Consider the following 19999-nt stretch of genomic DNA (forward strand, 5'->3'; position numbering starts at 1 on the left):
GTCAAAACTGTAGAACAGCAAATAACAGGCCCAGTCATACTGTAGAACAGCAAGTAACAGACCCAGCCATACAGTAAAACAGCAAGAAACAGGCCAAGCCATACAGTAAAACAGCAAGAAACAGGCCCAGCCATACTGTAAAACATCAACTAACAGGCCCAGCCATACAGGAAAACATCAATTAACAGGTCCAGCCATACAGGAAAACAGCAAATAACAGGCCCGGCCATACTGTAGAACAGCAAATAACAGGCCCAACCATACAGTAAAACAGCAAAAAAACAGGCCCAGCCATACTGTAGAAAAGCAAATAACAGGCCCAGCCATACTGTAAAACAGCAACAAACAGGCCCAGCCATACAGTAAAACAGCAACTAACTGGCCCAGCCATACAGTAAAACAGCAAGAAACAGGCCCAGCCATAGAGTAAAACAGCAAGAAACAGGCCCAGCCATACTGTAAAACATCAACTAACAGGCCCAGCCATACAGGAAAACATCAACTAACAGGTCCAGCCATACAGGAAAACAGCAAATAACAGGCCCAGCCATACTGTAGAACAGCAAATAACAGGCCCAACCATACAGTAAAACAGCAAATAACAGGCCCAGCCCTACAGTAAAACAGCAAAAAACAGGCCCTGTCAAAACTGTAGAACAGCAAATAACAGGCCCAGTTTACTGAAAAACATCAAATAACAGGCCCAGCCATACTGTAGAACAGCAAAAAACCAGGCCGAGCCATAATGAAGAACAACAAATAACAGGCCCGGCCATACTATAGAACAGCTAATATCAGGCCCAGCATTCTGTAGAACAGCAAATAACAGGCCCAACCATACAGTAAAACAGCAAAAAAACAGGCCCAGCCATACTGTGGAACAGCAAATAACAGGCCCGGCCATACTGTAGAACAGCAAATAACAGGCCCAACCATACTGTAAAACAGCAACAAACAGGCCCAGCCATACAGTAAAACAGCAACTAACTGGCCCAGCCATACAGTAAAACAGCAAGAAACAGGCCCAGCCATACAGTAAAACAGCAAGAAACAGGCCCAGCCATACTGTAAAACATCAACTAACAGGCCCAGCCATACAGGAAAACATCAACTAACAGGTCCAGCCATTCAGGAAAACAGCAAATAACAGGCCCGGCCATACTGTAGAACAGCAAATAACAGGCCCAACCATACAGTAAAACAGCAAATAACAGGCCCAACCATACAGTAAAACAGCAAAGAAACAGGCCCAGCCATACTGTAGAACAGCAAATAACAGACCCAGCCATACAGTAAAACAGCAAGAAACAGGCCCAGCCATACAGTAAAACAGCAAGAAACAGGCCCAGCCATACTGTAAAACATCAACTAACAGGCCCAGCCATACAGGAAAACATCAACTAACAGGTCCAGCCATACAGGAAAACAGCAAATAACAGGCCCGGCCATACTGTAGAACAGCAAATAACAGGCCCAACCATACAGTAAAACAGCAAAAAAACAGGCCCAGCCATACTGTAGAACAGCAAATAACAGGCCCAGCCATACTGTAAAACAGCAACAAACAGGCCCAGCCATACAGTAAAACAGCAACTAACAGGCCCAGCCATACTGTAAAAGAGCAAATAACAGACCCAGCCATACTGTAGAACAGCAAATAACAGGCCCAGCCCTACAGTAAAACAGCAAATAACAGGCCCAGCCCTACATTAAAACAGCAAATAAAAGGCCCAGCCCTACAGTAAAACAGCAAATAACAGGCCCAGCCCTACAGTAAAACAGCAAAAAACAGGCCCTGTCAAAACTGTAGAACAGCAAATAACAGGCCCAGTTTACTGAAAAACAACAAATAACAGGCCCAGCCATACTGTAGAACAGCAAAAAACCAGGCCGAGCCATAATGAAGAACAACAAATAACAGGCCCGGCCATACTATAGAACAGCAAATATCAGGCCCAGCCATACTGTAGAACAGCAAATAACAGGCCCAACCATACAGTAAAACAGCAAAAAAACAGGCCCAGCCATACTGTGGAACAGCAAATAACAGGGCCAGCCATACTGTAGAACAGCAAATAACAGGCCCAGCCATACTGTAAAACATCAACTAACAGGCCCAGCCATACAGGAAAACATCAACTAACAGGTCCAGCCATACAGGAAAACAGCAAATAACAGGCCCGGCCATACTGTAGAACAGCAAATAACAGGCCCAACCATACAGTAAAACAGCAAAAAAACAGGCCCAGCCATACTGTAGAACAGCAAATAACAGGCCCAGCCATACTGTAAAACAGCAACAAACAGGACCAGCCATACAGTAAAACAGCAACTAACTGGCCCAGCCATACAGTAAAACAGCAAGAAACAGGCCCAGCCATACAGTAAAACAGCAAGAAACAGGCCCAGCCATACTGTAAAACATCAACTAACAGGCCCAGCCATACAGGAAAACATCAACTAACAGGTCCAACCACACAGGAAAACAGCAAATAACAGGCCCGGCCATACTGTAGAACAGCAAATAACAGGTCCAACCACACAGGAAAACAGCAAATAACAGGCCCAGCCATACTGTAGAACAGCAAATAACAGACCCAGCCATACAGTAAAACAGCAAGAAACAGTCCCAGCCATACTGTAAAACATCAACTAACAGGCCCAGCCATACAGGAAAACATCAACTAACAGGTCCAGCCATACAGGAAAACAGCAAATAACAGGCCCGGCCATACTGTAGAACAGCAAATAACAGGCCCAACCATACAGTAAAACAGCAAAAAAACAGGCCCAGCCATACTGTAGAACAGCAAATAACAGGCCCAGCCATACTGTAAAACAGCAACAAACAGGCCCAGCCATACAGTAAAACAGCAACTAACGGGCCCAGCCATACAGTAAAACAGCAAATAACAGGCCCAGCTCTACAGTAAAGCAGCAAATAACAGGCCCAGCCCGACAGTAAAACAGCAAATAACAGGCCCAGCCCTTCAGTAAAACAGCAAATAACAGGCCCAGCCATACTGCAGAAGAGCAAATAACAGGCCCAGCCATACTGCAAAACACCTAATAACAGGCCCAGCCATTCTGTAAAACAGCAAATAACAGGCCCAGCCATTCTGTAAAACAGCAAATAACAGGTCCAGCCATACTGTAGAACAGCAAATAACAGGCCCAGCCATACTGTAAAACAGGAAATAACAGGCCCAGCCATACTGTAATACAGCAAATAACAGGCACAGCACAACAGTAAAACAGCAAATAACAGGCCCAGCTCTACAGTAAAACAGCAAATAACAGGCCCAGCCATACTGTAGAACAGCAAACAACAGGCCCAGCCATACTGTAGAACAGCAAATTACAGGCCCAGCCCTACAGTAAAACAGCAAATTACAGGCCCAGCCATACTGTAAAACAGCAGATAACAGGCCCAGCCATACTGTAAAACAGTAAATAACAGGCCCAGTCACTGTAAAACAGTAAATAACAGGCCCAGTCATACTGTAAATCAGCAAATAACAGGCCCAGACATTCTGTAAAACAGCAAATAACAGGCCCAGCCATTCTGTAAAACAGCAAATAACAGGTCCAGCCATACTGTAGAACAGCAAATTACAGGCCCAGCCATACTGTAAAACAGGAAATAACAGGCCCAGCCATACTGTAAAACAGTAAATAACAGGCCCAGTCATACTGTAAAACAGCAAATAACAGGCCCAGCCATACTGTAGAACAGCAAATAACAGGCCCAACCATACAGTAAAACAGCAAAAAACAGGCCCAGCCATACTGTAGAACAGCAAATAACAGGCCCAGCCATACTGTAAAACAGCAACAAACAGGCCCAGCCATACAGTAAAACAGCAACTAACAGGCCCAGCCATACTGTAAAAGAGCAAATAACAGACCCAGCCATACTGTAGAACAGCAAATAACAGGCCCAGCCCTACAGTAAAACAGCAAATAACAGGCCCAGCCATACTGCAGAAGAGCAAATAACAGGCCCAGCCATACTGCAAAACACCTAATAACAGGCCCAGCCATTCTGTAAAACAGCAAATTACAGGCCCAGCCATTCTGTAAAACAGCAAATAACAGGCCCAGCCATACTGTAAAACAGGAAATAACAGGCCCAGCCATACTGTAAAACAGCAAATAACAGGCCCAGCCCTACAGTAAAACAGCAAATAACAGGCCCAGCTCTACAGTAAAACAGCAAATAACAGGCCCAGCCATACTGTAGAACAGCAAACAACAAGCCCAGCCATACTGTAGAACAGCAAATTACAGGCCCAGCCCTACAGTAAAACAGCAAATTACAGGCCCAGCCATACTGTAAAACAGCAGATAACAGGCCCAGCTATACTGTAAAACAGTATATAACAGGCCCAGTCACTGTAAAACAGTAAATAACAGGCCCAGTCATACTGTAAATCAGCAAATAACAGGCCCAGCCATTCTGTAAAACAGCAAATAACAGGCCCAGTCACTGTAAAACAGTAAATAACAGGCCCAGTCATACTGTAAATCAGCAAATAACAGGCCCAGCCATTCTGTAAAACAGCAAATAACAGGCCCAGCCATTCTGTAAAACATCAAATAACAGGTCCAGCCATACTGTAGAACAGCAAATAACAGGTCCAGCCATACTGTAAAACAGGAAATAACAGGCCCAGCCATACTGTAAAACAGTAAATAACAGGCCCAGTCATACTGTAAAACAGCAAAAACAGGCCCAGCCATACTGCAAAACAGCAAATAACAGGCCCAGACATACAGTAAAATAGCAAAAAACAGGCCCAGCCATACTGTAAAACAGCAAATAACAGGCCCAGCCCTACAGTAAAACAGCAAATAACAGGCCCAGTTCTGCAGTAAAACAGCAAATAACAGGCCCAGACATACAGTAAAACAGCAAAAAACAGGCCCAGCCCTACAGTAAAACAGCAAATAACTGGCCCAGCTCTACAGTAAAACAGCAAATAACAGGCCCAGCCATACTGTAGAACAGCAAATAACAGGCCCAGCCATACTGTAGAACAGCAAATAACAGGCCCAGCCATACTGTAGAACAGCAAATAACAGGCCCAGCCCTACAGTAGAACAGCAAATAACAGGCCCTGTCATACTGTAAAACAACAAATAACAGGCCCAGCCATACTGGTGAACAGCAAATAACAGGCCCAACCATACAGGTGAACAGCAAATAACAGGCCCAACCATACAGTAAAACAGCAAACAACAGGCCCAGCCATACAGTAAAACAGCAAACAACAGGCCCAGCCATACTGTAAAACAGCAAATAACAGGCCCAGCCATACTGTAAATCAGCAAATAACAGGGAAGTGAGCAGTCTGTGTAGGTTATGCACCAAGAGATGCGAGAACACTCATTGGTATGTACAGACAGCAGGGCATTACAGCCAATATACTTTCTATGGTAGGTGGTCCGTGTGTTGGAGACCTTGAGGAGTTAGTCATAGTGTGTGAGGGACTAAATGTATTTTAGATGTGACTCCTGCCTCCAGAACTCTCACAGCTGCATGCAGAGGAGGAGAGACAACCCAGCACTAGCACCCACTCTTTTTCTTACTTTCTCTCTCACTTTTTATCTTTTGTCTTGTGCTTTCAATCTCTCTCTCTCTCTCTCTCTCTCTCTCTCTCTCTCTCTCTGTCTCCTCTCCCCATCTCTCAGTTTCTCACTCCCTCCTCCCACCTTCTTTTTCTATCCCCTCCTCCTGCCTTCACTCACATAAGAAACTATTTCCTTCTTTGGTAATGGAATGCTTCATTGGAGCTTCCTGTGCTAGTTTGTCACGTGACTACAGTATACAGGAAAAAAATACAAACGCAACACGTGAGGTGTTGGTCCCATGTTTCCTGAGCTGAAATAAAAGATCCCAGAAATGTTCCATATGCTACACAATGTTTATTTATCTTACATTTTGTTCACAAATTTGTTTACATCCCTGTTAGTGAGCATTTCTCCTTTGCCAAGGTAATCCAGCCACCTGACAGGTGTGGCATATCAATAATCTAATTAAACAGCATGATCATTACACAGTTGCAACTTATGCTAGGGACAATAAAAGGCCACTCTAAAATGTGCAAGTTTGTCACACCACACAATGACACAGATGTCTCAAGTGTTGAGAAAATGTGCAATTGGCATCATGACCACAGAAATGTCCACCAGAGCTGTTGCCGGGGAATTACTTGATTTTAGAGAATTTGTCAGAACCTCCAACCAGCCTCACAACCTCATAGCACGTGTAACCATGGCAAGTAGCCTCGTGGTTAGAGCATTGGGCCAGTAACCAAAAGGTTGCTGCCCCTGAACACGACAGTTAACCCATTGTTCCTAGGCCGTCATTGTGAATAAGAATTTTTCTTAACTGACTTGCCTAGTTAAATAAAAAATATCCAGCAACTTTGCACAATCTGATCAACTATGTGTTGGAATGCATGAGGCAAATGGTGGTCACACCAGATACTGACTGGTTTTCTGATCCACGCACCTAGCTTTTTTTAAAGGTATCTGTGACCAACTGTATTCCCAGTCATTTGAAATCCATATATTAGGGCCTAAGGTAATTGATTTCCTTCTTTGAACTGCAACTCAGTCAAAACTTTGAAGTTGTTGCATGCTGTGTTTATATTTTTGTTCAGTATATATATTAGCCCAAGGCCATGAGAACCAGAGCACCTTCCTGACATGCACATGGAAATACTTCGCTGCATGAAGTGCAAGTATGTTTGCTCGGGTTTAATGTGTGGGGAGACCTCACATTATGTTTCTGCTTCAGTAACACAGAGGTGTATATTATAGACACGACAATAGTCACGCCTATATTAGGTTTTGAGCTAGCAATGCATGTTAAAGGGAGTTTTTCCCCTTGTCATTTCTCTGTAAAAAGAGATTCGGGAAAGGAACATGATAAGTGGAAAAGAAAGGCGGAAAGAGGTGGGAGTTTTTACTCATGTCTCTCCGGTTCTTTAGTATTCTACATACATTCTGAGGGGAAAATGGGAGGCTGCACTGTTTCCCAGGCAATCTGACGATAACAGTCTGCAGTGCAGAGGGCAAAACATCCTCCTTTTCATTTACTATTTTGAAGTATGCAGCAGGTACTGAAATCAGCGTCGGATGTGTCAGGGCATGCATACACACATTGAAAAAAAGAATTGCTCAGCAATCTGCAATCTGCTTTAGCAGACAGGTAAAAAGAGAAATTACAATAACAATGTTATCGTAACTCTGAATATTAACAGGCTTGGAGCCTCTTCCCTGAGCAATAGATATACTGCCAAAGATTGCACACTGGTGGCTATGATCTTGGGAGTCGAAGAAGCGGTGGAGAGGGAGGAGGAGCACCCTCCCCTGTGGCCTCTGAACATCCCCTCACACTCAACGCCCCGTCCCACCGCAGCTCACGACATATCCATTTATCCTCAGAGGGTTACATGGATAAACAGACAACAGCGTTCATTGTGGTGATGGGTGGTTGAGACTCACAACGGCGCGCTGACTCCTGGCTCAGCTCCAGTCTGTAGATTGACAGGCGGTTGGCCCCTCCACACAGGTTGCCCTTCTCACCCTTACACTCCATGTTGCATTCACTCTCAGATGCATTGGGGGCCTGGATCTTGTGGCCACAGTAGCACTCCGCCCCAAACTCTAGGCCTGAATACAGATATCCCCTAATGAAAAGGAAATAGAGGGGGTAATGTTAATATCATCATTAATAACAGAGAGGCTCAGGCTTGCACACAAATGTTCAGCATTGGTTGCAATTAATGCAGAGAGACTCTCAGGGCTTCTAGTGGATGGTGGGGGTGGTGGTTACTGCCCATAGTGCTGGTTCCAGGCATAAGCGACAAAAGCTTATATATATATATATATATATAGAGAGAGAGAGATATTTATTTTGGAACGTACTATTGAGAGTAAGTATATAAGAATACACCAGTCGCAATTTCTAAATTTGGTTGTGCATCAGCTGTTTTCTCTTGTTATGTCAGTCAATGACAGTTACGCAATTAGCCATGTCAGATACCAACTGGGCATGCAAGTCACATGATTTTGTTAGTCATTTTCACTCCGATATCATCTTAACATGGCATAAATTATTGCAAAATGGATAGAATTGCATGAAATTTGTTATAAAATAGAAGTTCTCTCTCCACCCCATGGCAAAATGTATAGAATTTGCAGGAAATGTATGTTTCTCTCCACTGTCAAAAGGGGGGCACTAAAATATTTTGCAGTGAGGTGTGGGGGCCCCCCAACCAAATCTTGCTTCAAGCCTCCAAAAGTCTATACCTGGCCCTGACCGCCTGCCAACCTGCCAACATCTTGTCTCTGCAATGTCTGACCAGATGGAAGTGGTTTTGTATTTTAGCACTCGATTATTCATGCAACTGCAAGACGCCCACGACCCTCTCTCTCAGCAGCTCTCTCCAGAGGGTCAGTCCACTAATAGGGTTGAATGACTCATAGACAGTCAGTTGGGTAACCGGCAGTAACCTCACTCACCCTCTCAAAGATGAAGAGAACTCTCTGGGTAGACAAGGTCAGTATCAGAGAGAGAGAGTGCATGCATTAATACTGCACCAAGACACCAGAGCTTTTTTTAGGGTGACGCTGATTATGAGTCCATGCACAGTACAGTATACTGGAAGGCTCTATCCATCAAACACACAAGGCCTGTACACTCCCTGGGGAACAGTAACCTGGCAGTGGCACATGAGGGATGCACACCTTACTCCTGAGAGGCCTTTATAGTGCCAATAGATTGCCGGCACAACACTTTACCCTGAAGAAATCACACAGACTGCCAATCAAGGAAAGCCCTAGCTAGCTAGTCACAATGGTGCACTTCTCTGCTTCATTGATGTCTGTACAGTGCCATCAGAAACTATTCATACCCCTTGACTTATTCCACATTTTGTTGTGTTACAGCCTGAATTCAAAATGGATTAAATATATTGGATGAAATATACACACAGTACACCATCATGACAAAGAGAAAACATGTTTTTAGAAATGTTAGCTAATTTATTGAAAATTAAATACAGGACATGACACAGTCAACACCATGCTTGAACATATGAAGAGTGGTACTCAGCGATGTGTTGTGTTGGATTTGCTCCAAACACTTTGTATTCAGGACATAAAGTTCATTTCTTTGCCACATTTTTTGCAGTTTTACTTTAGTGCCTTATTTGCAAACAGGATACATATTTTCAAATATTTTTATTCTGTACAGGCTTCCATCTTTTCACCGTATAATTTAGGTTAGTATTCTTGAGTAACTACAATGTTGTTGATCCATCCTCAGTTCTCCTATTACAGCCATTAAACTCTGTAACTGTTTTAGAGTCACCATTGGCCTTCCTTCCTCTGAGTTAGGAAGGACGCCTGTATCTTTGTAGTGACTGGGTGTATAGAGACACCATACAAAGTGTAATTAATAACTTCACCAGGCTCAAACGGAAATTCAATGTCTGTTTTTTTTACCCATCTACCAATAGGTGCCCTTCTTTGCAAGGCATTGGAAAACGTCCCTGATCTTTTTGGTTGAATATGTAGTTGAAATTCACTGCTTGACTGAGGGACCTTACAGATAATTGTATGTGTGGGGTACAGAGATGAGGTAGATATAAAAAAAAGAATGCTAAATACTATTATTGCACAAAGAGTGAGTCAATCCAACTTATTATCAGTTGGTAGAGCATGGCGCAGGCAACGCCAGGGTTGTGGGTTCGATTCCCAAGGGGGACCAGTACAAAAATATGCAGTCACTACTGTAAGTCGCTCTGGATAAGAGCGTCTACTAAATGACTAAATTGTAAAAAAAAAAAAAAAAATGTTGAGCAAATTCTTACTGCTGAACTTATTTAGGCCATAGCAAAGGGGTTCAATACTTATTGACTAAAGATATTTCAGCACTCCATTTTTAATTAAACATTTCTAAAAAGATAATTCCACTTCGACATTATGAGGTATTATGTGTCGGCCAGTGACACAAAATCTTAATATAATCCATAAATAATTCAGGCTGTAACACAACAAAATGTGGAAAAAGTCTAGGGGTGTGAATACTTCCTGAAGGCACTGTATATCAGCAGCCTGCTCTGGGAGGGGTGTGGACAGAGAGAGAGAGGAGCAGAGGAGAAAGATGAAAGTGTGCTCTCTACTGCACTTCTCCTCACTCTCATATATACATATATATATATATACACATACATATATATATAGCCTCCTCTCTTTCTCTCCTCTCCTGTGAGTCAGTGGTGAGTGTTGGGCTGGGCCATTTGGCTGAGCCATCCATAGGGTGCGAGAGGGAGAGGAGGAGGCCAGGGGAAACTGGAAAAACAGATGATGTGAAGAAAATATGGTATGAGGAGGAAATAGGCAGGCAAAGAGAGAAACAGAAATAGAGAAAGAGAGCGAGAGATACAGTGAGAGAGCGAGTGAAAGAGTTCATCTCCACTCTGGTACACAACCTTTATTCCTCACTCCAATCCTGTGTTTGTGACTTTTTATATTCCCAGGCCTACCTTTCAGCACAGTTGTCCTGGCAACGGAAGACCGTCATTTTCTTGTAGTCAAAAAAGGACACTCCCCTGAGTGCTCTTTGCGCCGTGTTGTCTATATAGCAGCCGATGTAATTCGCTTTAAGAGAGAAGAACAAAACATTTCTCATAACAAATTTTTAAAAATGCACAATTTAAGCAGAGCAATATTATGGGAGATAAGGGGGAGAGGAAATACAGTTTTGGGTAGATCAAAGAAAATTGCTTATCAATAAAAAGTTATTCCAAGTTAGGTGAGTATAACATGCACATTTACAGTAGTACATATTCAATGGTAATTGCTTATAGTCATGGTAAATTATAGTTTTAACAGAAAAAAAATGTATAAACAATTCTGTTGAGACATTCTGTATATTAGTAGAAGAACTTTAAAGTCAAATCCAACATCATCATCCATCTGCTCCATTCAATGAAGACATATTGAGGGCAACGTTGCTGCTCAAGGAATCGAACACCAGACAGGCATGTTTATTTATTTATATAGACACACAACCCCTTCTAGTGGCCTATTACTGCAACGGCACTTAATACACTTCCTGACTTATTCAAAGTGAGTAGATAGGGAGGAGGTAAGGCGGGGGGAGGGAGGAAAGGCTGGTAATGTCCTTCTACAATGGGACTGGCTGATCCTCACCCTTCCTTCCTGCTCAAATAAAATACAATTTTATTAGCCACATACACATATTTAGCATGTTATTGTGGGTGTAGTGAAATGCTTGCATTCCTAGATCCAACAGTGTAGTAGTATCTAACAATTCACAACAATACACGCAAATCGAAAGTAAAAGAATGGAATTAAAAAATATATAAATATTAGATCGAGCAATGTCGGAATGGCAATGACTAAAATACAGTAGAATAGAATACAGTATATACATATGAGATGAGTAAAGCAGTATGTCAACATTATTAAAGTGACCAGTGATTCCAAGTCTATGTACAGTGCCTTGCGAAAGTATTCGGCCCCCTTGAACTTTGCAACCTTTTGCCACATTTCAGGCTTCAAACATAAAGATATAAAACTGTATTTTTTCTTGTGAAGAATCAACAACAAGTGGGACACAATCATGAAGTGGAACGACATTTATTGGATATTTCAAACTTTTTTAACAAATCAAAAACTGAAAAATTGGGCGTGCAAAATTATTCAGCCCCCTTAAGTTAATACTTTGTAGCGCCACCTTTTGCTGCGATTACAGCTGTAAGTCGCTTGGGGTATGTCTCTATCAGTTTTGCACATCGAGAGACTGAATTTTTTTCCCATTCCTCCTTGCAAAACAGCTCGAGCTCAGTGAGGTTGGATGAAATGTTAAATGTAAATGTAATGGAGAGCATTTGTGAATAGCAGTTTTCAGTTCTTTCCACAGATTCTCGATTGGATTCAGGTCTGGACTTTGACTTGGCCATTCTAACACCTGGATATGTTTATTTTTGAACCATTCCATTGTAGATTTTGCTTTATGTTTTGGATCATTGTCTTGTTGGAAGACAAATCTCCGTCCCAGTCTCAGGTCTTTTACAGACTCCATCAGGTTTTCTTCCAGAATGGTCCTGTATTTGGCTCCATCCATCTTCCCATCAATTTTAACCATCTTCCCTGTCCCTGCTGAAGAAAAGCAGGCCCAAACCATGATGCTGCCACCACCATGTTTGACAGTGGGTATGGTGTGTTCAGGGTGATGAGCTGTGTTGCTTTTACGCCAAACATAACGTTTTGCATTGTTGCCAAAAAGTTCAATTTTGGTTTCATCTGACCAGAGCACCTTCTTCCACATGTTTGGCGTGTCTCCCAGGTGGCTTGTGGCAAACTTTAAACAACCCTTTTTATGGATATCTTTAAGAAATGGCTTTCTTCTTGCCACTCTTCCATAAAGGCCAGATTTGTGCAATATACGACTGATTGTTGTCCTATGGACAGAGTCTCCCACCTCAGCTGTAGATCTCTGCAGTTCATCCAGAGTGATCATGGGCCTCTTGGCTGCATCTCTGATCAGTCTTCTCCTTGTATGAGCTGAAAGTTTAGAGGGACGCCCAGGTCTTGGTAGATTTGCAGTGGTCTGATACTCCTTCCATTTCAATATTATCGCTTGCACAGTGCTCCTTGGGATGTTTAAAGCTTGGAAAATCTTTTTGTATCCAAATCCGGCTTTAAACTTCTTCACAACAGTATCTCGGACCTGCCTGGTGTGTTCCTTGTTCTTCATGATGCTCTCTGCGCTTTTAATGGACCTCTGAGACTATCACAGTGCAGGTGCATTTATACGGAGACTTGATTACACACAGGTGGATTGTATTTATCATCATTAGTCATTTAGGTCAACATTGGATCATTCAGAGATCCTCACTGAACTTCTGGAGAGAGTTTGCTGCACTGAAAGTAAAGGGGCTGAATAATTTTACACGCCCAATTTTTCAGTTTTTGATTTGTTAAAAAAGTTTGAAATATCCAATAAATGTCGTTCCACTTCATGATTGTGTCCCACTTGTTGTTGATTCTTCACAAAAAATACAGTTTTATATCTTTATGTTTGAAGCCTGAAATGTGGCAAAAGGTCGCAAAGTTCAAGGGGGCCGAATACTTTCGCAAGGCACTGTATATAGAGCAGCAGCCTCTAAGGTGCAAGGTTAAATAACCGGGTGGTAGCCGGCTAGTGATGGCTATTTAACAATCTGATGGGCTTGAGATAGAGACTGAAAAACAGCTTCTCGGTCCCAGGTTTGATGTACCTGTATTGACTTCGCCTTCTGGATGATAGCTGGGTGAAAAGGCCATGGCTCGGGTGGTTGATGTCCTTGATCTTTTTGGCCTTCCTGTGACATCGGATGCTGTAGGTGTCCTGGAGGGCAGATAGTTTGCCCCCAACTATGCGTTGGACAGAACACACCACCCTCTGGAGAGCTCTGCCTTGGTACAGTTGCCATACCAGGCAGTAATACAATCCAACAGGATGCTCTCAATTGTACATCTGTAAAAGTTTGTGAGGTTTTTAGGGGACAAGACACATTTCTTCAGACTCCTGAGGTTGAAGAAATGTAGAGGTGCTGTTGCGTCTTCTTCACCACACTGTCTGTGGGGGTCCCCTTTCAGATCGTCAGTGATGTGTAAGCCGAGGAACTTGAAGCTTTCCACCTTCTCCTTCACCTTTTCCCGTCGATGTGGATAGGGTTGTGCTCCCTCTGCTGTTTCCTGAAGTCCACGTTCAGCTCCTTGGTTTTGTTGACGTTGAGTGAGAGGGTATTTTCCTGGCAACACATTTCTAGGCCCCTCACCTTCTCCCTGTAGGCCGTCTCGTTGTTGTTGGTAATCAAGCCTACCACTGTGGTGTCGTCTGCAAACTTGATGATTGAGTTGGCGGCGTGCATGGCCACGTACTCATGGGTGAACAGGGAATACAGGAGGGGGGTGAGCACATACCCTTGTGGGGCCCCTGTGTTGAGGATCAGCGAAGTGGAGGTGTTGTTTCCTACCTTCACCACCTGGGTGCGGCCCATCAGGAAGTCCAGGACCCAGTTTCACAGGGCGGGGTTCAGACCCGGGCGGTAAGCAAAGTGAAGTGGGTCTAGGGTAAGGTAGAAGTGATAGAATAAGGTGTTTAGCTTGTCCGGACACATCGGTGTCCGTGGCGTGGTTGGTTTTTGCCTTTGTTGTCCGCGTTTGTCTGTAGACCCTGCCACATACGTCTCGTATCTGAGCCGTTGAATTGCGACTTTGTCTCTGTACTGTGTAACGGTTTTCTTCTGGTGAAGGAGAGGCAGACCAAAATGCAGAATGGTTATAATTCATGGTTCTTTAATAATGAAACCATACATGAATAAACTACAAAAACAAGCACCGTGAAAACCCGAAACAGTCCCGTGTGGTACAAACACTGACACAGGAGACAACCACCCACAAAACCCAACACAAACCAGGCTACCTAAATATGGTTCCCAATCAGAGACAATGACTCACACCTGCCTCTGATTGAGAACCATATCAGGCCAAACATAGAAATAGATAATCTAGACTTGTAACATAGAATGTCCACTCAGATCACACCCTGACCAAACAAAACATAGAAACATACAAAGCAAACTATGGTCAGGGTGTGACATACTGACGTTTTGCCTGTTTGATTGCCTTACGCAGGGAATAACTACACTGTTTGTATTCGGCCATATTCCCAGTCACAATGGTTAAAAAACATTTAAAACATTTTTATTTAACCTTTATTTAATTGCGGTGGTTTGCGCATTCAGTTTTGCGCGAATGCTGCATTCTATCTACCGATTCTGGTTTGGATAGGTTTTCATAGTTACAGTGTGTAAAACATCTCTTATGCACTTCCTGATGAACTCAGTCACCATATCCGTATATTTGTTGATGTTAATCTCAGAGGCTGCCTGGAACATGTTCCAGTCTGCGTGATCAAAACAATCTTGAAGCATGGATTCCGATTGGTCAGACCAGCGTTGAATAGACCTTAGTACCGGTACTTCCTGTTTTAGTTTCTGCCTATAGGAAGGGAGGAGCAAAATAGAGTCGTGATCAGATTTGCCAAAGGGAGGACGGGGGAGGGCCTTGTAGGCATTTCGAAAAGTTGAGTAGCAGTGGTCCAATGTTTTTCCAAAGTGAGTACTACAGTCAATGTGTTTGTAGAACTTCGGTAATGTTTTCTTCAAATTTGCTTTGTTAAAATCTCCAGCTACAATAAATACAGCCTCAGGATATGTGGTTTCCAGTTTGCAGTAATCTTCCTCCCAGACATGGTAACGGAGCGGACTGAGCATGATCACTAATCTGCTTTAGGACAAAGGGAAGTGGTGATTTAGCTCAACTAAACTTCGCTTCAATGGGGCTGCCCTTCCGCCTTCCTTTTTTGTGCTTAGTTTATGAAACGAAATAATCAGATCAGAAGCCAGTCGTTCAGGGAAGCAGAGATACACTCCCTAGGTATTTATTTGGACAGCGAAGCTAAACATTTAAATTTGTCTCTATACTCCAGCATTTTGGATATGAGAAAATGTTTCATATGATGCAACAGTACAAAAGGTCACCTTTTATTTGAAAGTATTTTCATACAATACATATCTGTCTTACCATTTAAAGCATGTTATGTATCTAGTCCCTCCATTTGAATGTGTCATAAGTATTTGGACAACTTCACTTACAGTGTATTAAAGTAGCTTTGTACCTTGTCAGCTCAGGGGTTTGAACTTGCAACCTTCCAGTTACTAGTCTAACACTCTAACCACTAAGCTATTATGTCATTTTGGAGTCCCCTTTATAGTAAATCAAATAGAATATGTTTCGGAAAACGTTTACATTAATGTGGATGCTGCCATAATTACGGATAATCATGAATGAATCGTGAATAATGAGTAAGAAAGTTACAAAGGCATAAATATCATACCTCCAAAGAAATGCCAACCTTGCCTGTTATTGTAATGGTGAGAGGTTAGCATGTCTTGGGGGTATAATATGTGTGCCTCTGTAACTTTCTCACTCATCATTATTTATCATTATCCATAATCATGTTAGCATCCACAGATGACACAATCTCAATCACAATCCAGAATGCTCTTTCCCACCTGCACAAAAGGAACACCTACAGTGCCTTGTGAAAGTATTCGGCCCCCTTGAACTTTGCGACCTTTTGCCACATTTCAGGCTTCAAACATAAAGATATAAAACTGTATTTTTTTGTGAAGAATCAACAACAAGTGGGACACAATCATGAAGTGGAACGACATTTATTGGATATTTCAAACTTTTTTTACAAATCAAAAACTGAAAAATTGGGCGTGCAAAATTATTCAGCCCCCATAAGTTAATACTTTGTAGCGCCACCTTTTGCTGCGATTACAGCTGTAAGTCGCTTGGGGTATGTCTCTATCAGTTTTGCACATCGAGAGACTGAAATATTTTCCCATTCCTCCTTGCAAAACAGCTCGAGCTCAGTGAGGTTGGATGGAGAGCATTTGTGAATAGCAGTTTTCAGTTCTTTCCACAGATTCTCAATTGGATTCAGGTCTGGACTTTGACTTGGCCATTCTAACACCTGGATATGTTTATTTTTGAACCATTCCATTGTAGATTTTGCTTTATGTTTTGGATCATTGTCTTGTTGGAAGACAAATCTCCGTCCCAGTCTCAGGTCTTTTACAGACTCCATCAGGTTTTCTTCCAGAATGGTCCTGTATTTGGCTCCATCCATCTTCCCATCAATTTTAACCATCTTCCCTGTCCCTGCTGAAGAAAAGCAGGCCCAAACCATGATGCTGCCACCACCATGTTTGACAGTGGGTATGGTGTGTTCAGGGTGATGAGCTGTGTTGCTTTTACGCCAAACATAACGTTTTGCATTGTTGCCAAAAAGTTCAATTTTGGTTTCATCTGACCAGAGCACATTCTTCCACATGTTTGGCGTGTCTCCCAGGTGGCTTGTGGCAAACTTTAAACAACCCTTTTTATGGATATCTATAAGAAATGGCTTTCTTCTTGCCACTCTTCCATAAAGGCCAGGCCAGATCTCCCACCTCAGCAGTTCATCCTGCAGTTCATCCAGAGTGATCATGGGCCTCTTGGCTGCATCTCTGATCAGTCTTCTCCTTGTATGAGCTGAAAGTTTAGAGGGACGCCCAGGTCTTGGTAGATTAGCAGTGGTCTGATACTCCTTCCATTTCAATATTATCGCTTGCACAGTGCTCCTTGGGATGTTTAAAGCTTGGGAAATCTTTTGTATCCAAATCCGGCTTTAAACTTCTTCACAACAGTATCTCGGACCTGCCTGGTGTGTTCCTTGTTCTTCATGATGCTCTCTGCGCTTTTAATGGACCTCTGAGACTATCACAGTGCAGGTGCATTTATACGGAGACTTGGTTACACACAGGTGGATTGTATTTATCATCACTAGTCATTTAGGTCAACATTGGATCATTCAGAGATCCTCACTGAACTTCTGGAGAGAGTTTGCTGCACTGAAAGTAAAGGGGCTGAATAATTTTACACGCCCAATTTTTCAGTTTTTGATTTGTTAAAAAGTTTGAAATATCCAATAAATGTCGTTCCACTTCATGATTGTGTCCCACTTGTTGTTGATTCTTCACAAAAAATACAGTTTTATATCTTTATGTTTGAAGCCTGAAATGTGGCAAAAGGTCGCAAAGTTCAAGGGGGCCGAATACTTTCGCAAGGCACTGTATATAGAGCAGCAGCCTCTAAGGTGCAAGGTTAAATAACCGGGTGGTAGCCGGCTAGTGATGGCTATTTAACAATCTGATGGGCTTGAGATAGAGACTGAAAAACAGCTTCTCGGTCCCAGGTTTGATGTACCTGTATTGACTTCGCCTTCTGGATGATAGCTGGGTGAACAGGCCATGGCTCGGGTGGTTGATGTCCTTGATCTTTTTGGCCTTCCTGTGACATCGGATGCTGTAGGTGTCCTGGAGGGCAGATAGTTTGCCCCCAACTATGCGTTGGACAGAACACACCACCCTCTGGAGAGCTCTGCCTTGGTACAGTTGCCATACCAGGCAGTAATACAATCCAACAGGATGCTCTCAATTGTACATCTGTAAAAGTTTGTGAGGTTTTTAGGGGACAAGACACATTTCTTCAGACTCCTGAGGTTGAAGAAATGTAGAGGTGCTGTTGCGTCTTCTTCACCACACTGTCTGTGGGGGGGTCCCCTTTCAGATCGTCAGTGATGTGTAAGCCGAGGAACTTGAAGCTTTCCACCTTCTCCTTCACCTTTTCCCGTCGATGTGGATAGGGTTGTGCTCCCTCTGCTGTTTCCTGAAGTCCACGTTCAGCTCCTTGGTTTTGTTGACGTTGAGTGAGAGGGTATTTTCCTGGCAACACATTTCTAGGCCCCTCACCTTCTCCCTGTAGGCCGTCTCGTTGTTGTTGGTAATCAAGCCTACCACTGTGGTGTCGTCTGCAAACTTGATGATTGAGTTGGCGGCGTGCATGGCCACGTACTCATGGGTGAACAGGGAATACAGGAGGGGGGTGAGCACATACCCTTGTGGGGCCCCTGTGTTGAGGATCAGCGAAGTGGAGGTGTTGTTTCCTACCTTCACCACCTGGGTGCGGCCCATCAGGAAGTCCAGGACCCAGTTTCACAGGGCGGGGTTCAGACCCGGGCGGTAAGCAAAGTGAAGTGGGTCTAGGGTAAGGTAGAAGTGATAGAATAAGGTGTTTAGCTTGTCCGGACACATCGGTGTCCGTGGCGTGGTTGGTTTTTGCCTTTGTTGTCCGCGTTTGTCTGTAGACCCTGCCACATACGTCTCGTATCTGAGCCGTTGAATTGCGACTTTGTCTCTGTACTGTGTAACGGTTTTCTTCTGGTGAAGGAGAGGCAGACCAAAATGCAGAATGGTTATAATTCATGGTTCTTTAATAATGAAACCATACATGAATAAACTACAAAAACAAGCACCGTGAAAACCCGAAACAGTCCTGTGTGGTACAAACACTGACACAGGAGACAACCACCCACAAAACCCAACACAAACCAGGCTACCTAAATATGGTTCCCAATCAGAGACAATGACTCACACCTGCCTCTGATTGAGAACCATATCAGGCCAAACATAGAAATAGATAATCTAGACTTGTAACATAGAATGTCCACTCAGATCACACCCTGACCAAACAAAACATAGAAACATACAAAGCAAACTATGGTCAGGGTGTGACATACTGACGTTTTGCCTGTTTGATTGCCTTACGCAGGGAATAACTACACTGTTTGTATTCGGCCATATTCCCAGTCACAATGGTTAAAAAACATTTAAAACATTTTTATTTAACCTTTATTTAATTGCGGTGGTTTGCGCATTCAGTTTTGCGCGAATGCTGCATTCTATCTACCGATTCTGGTTTGGATAGGTTTTCATAGTTACAGTGTGTAAAACATCTCTTATGCACTTCCTGATGAACTCAGTCACCATATCCGTATATTTGTTGATGTTAATCTCAGAGGCTGCCTGGAACATGTTCCAGTCTGCGTGATCAAAACAATCTTGAAGCATGGATTCCGATTGGTCAGACCAGCGTTGAATAGACCTTAGTACCGGTACTTCCTGTTTTAGTTTCTGCCTATAGGAAGGGAGGAGCAAAATAGAGTCGTGATCAGATTTGCCAAAGGGAGGACGGGGGAGGGCCTTGTAGGCATTTCGAAAAGTTGAGTAGCAGTGGTCCAATGTTTTTCCAAAGTGAGTACTACAGTCAATGTGTTTGTAGAACTTCGGTAATGTTTTCTTCAAATTTGCTTTGTTAAAATCTCCAGCTACAATAAATACAGCCTCAGGATATGTGGTTTCCAGTTTGCAGTAATCTTCCTCCCAGACATGGTAACGGAGCGGACTGAGCATGATCACTAATCTGCTTTAGGACAAAGGGAAGTGGTGATTTA

General features: G+C 43.1%; 1 protein-coding gene across 5 annotated transcripts in view; it reads right to left on the reverse strand.

Annotated features, from left to right (window-relative positions):
• LOC135514028 (sialate:O-sulfotransferase 2-like) overlaps positions 1-19999 on the reverse strand; it is a 115404-nt gene that overhangs the window by 44326 nt on the left and 51079 nt on the right. For all 5 annotated transcript variants that reach the window (XM_064937163.1, XM_064937162.1, XM_064937159.1 and 2 more), the window contains 2 exons: positions 10563-10677; positions 7516-7700 (listed from right to left, as the gene is read on the reverse strand). In XM_064937163.1, the coding sequence (XP_064793235.1) occupies positions 7516-7700; positions 10563-10677 (300 nt within the window). The remainder of the gene's footprint in view (positions 1-7515; positions 7701-10562; positions 10678-19999) is intronic.

The sequence above is a fragment of the Oncorhynchus masou genome, chromosome 25 (assembly GCF_036934945.1).
Source record: "Oncorhynchus masou masou isolate Uvic2021 chromosome 25, UVic_Omas_1.1, whole genome shotgun sequence".
NCBI classification, from domain to species: Eukaryota; Metazoa; Chordata; class Actinopteri; order Salmoniformes; family Salmonidae; genus Oncorhynchus; species Oncorhynchus masou.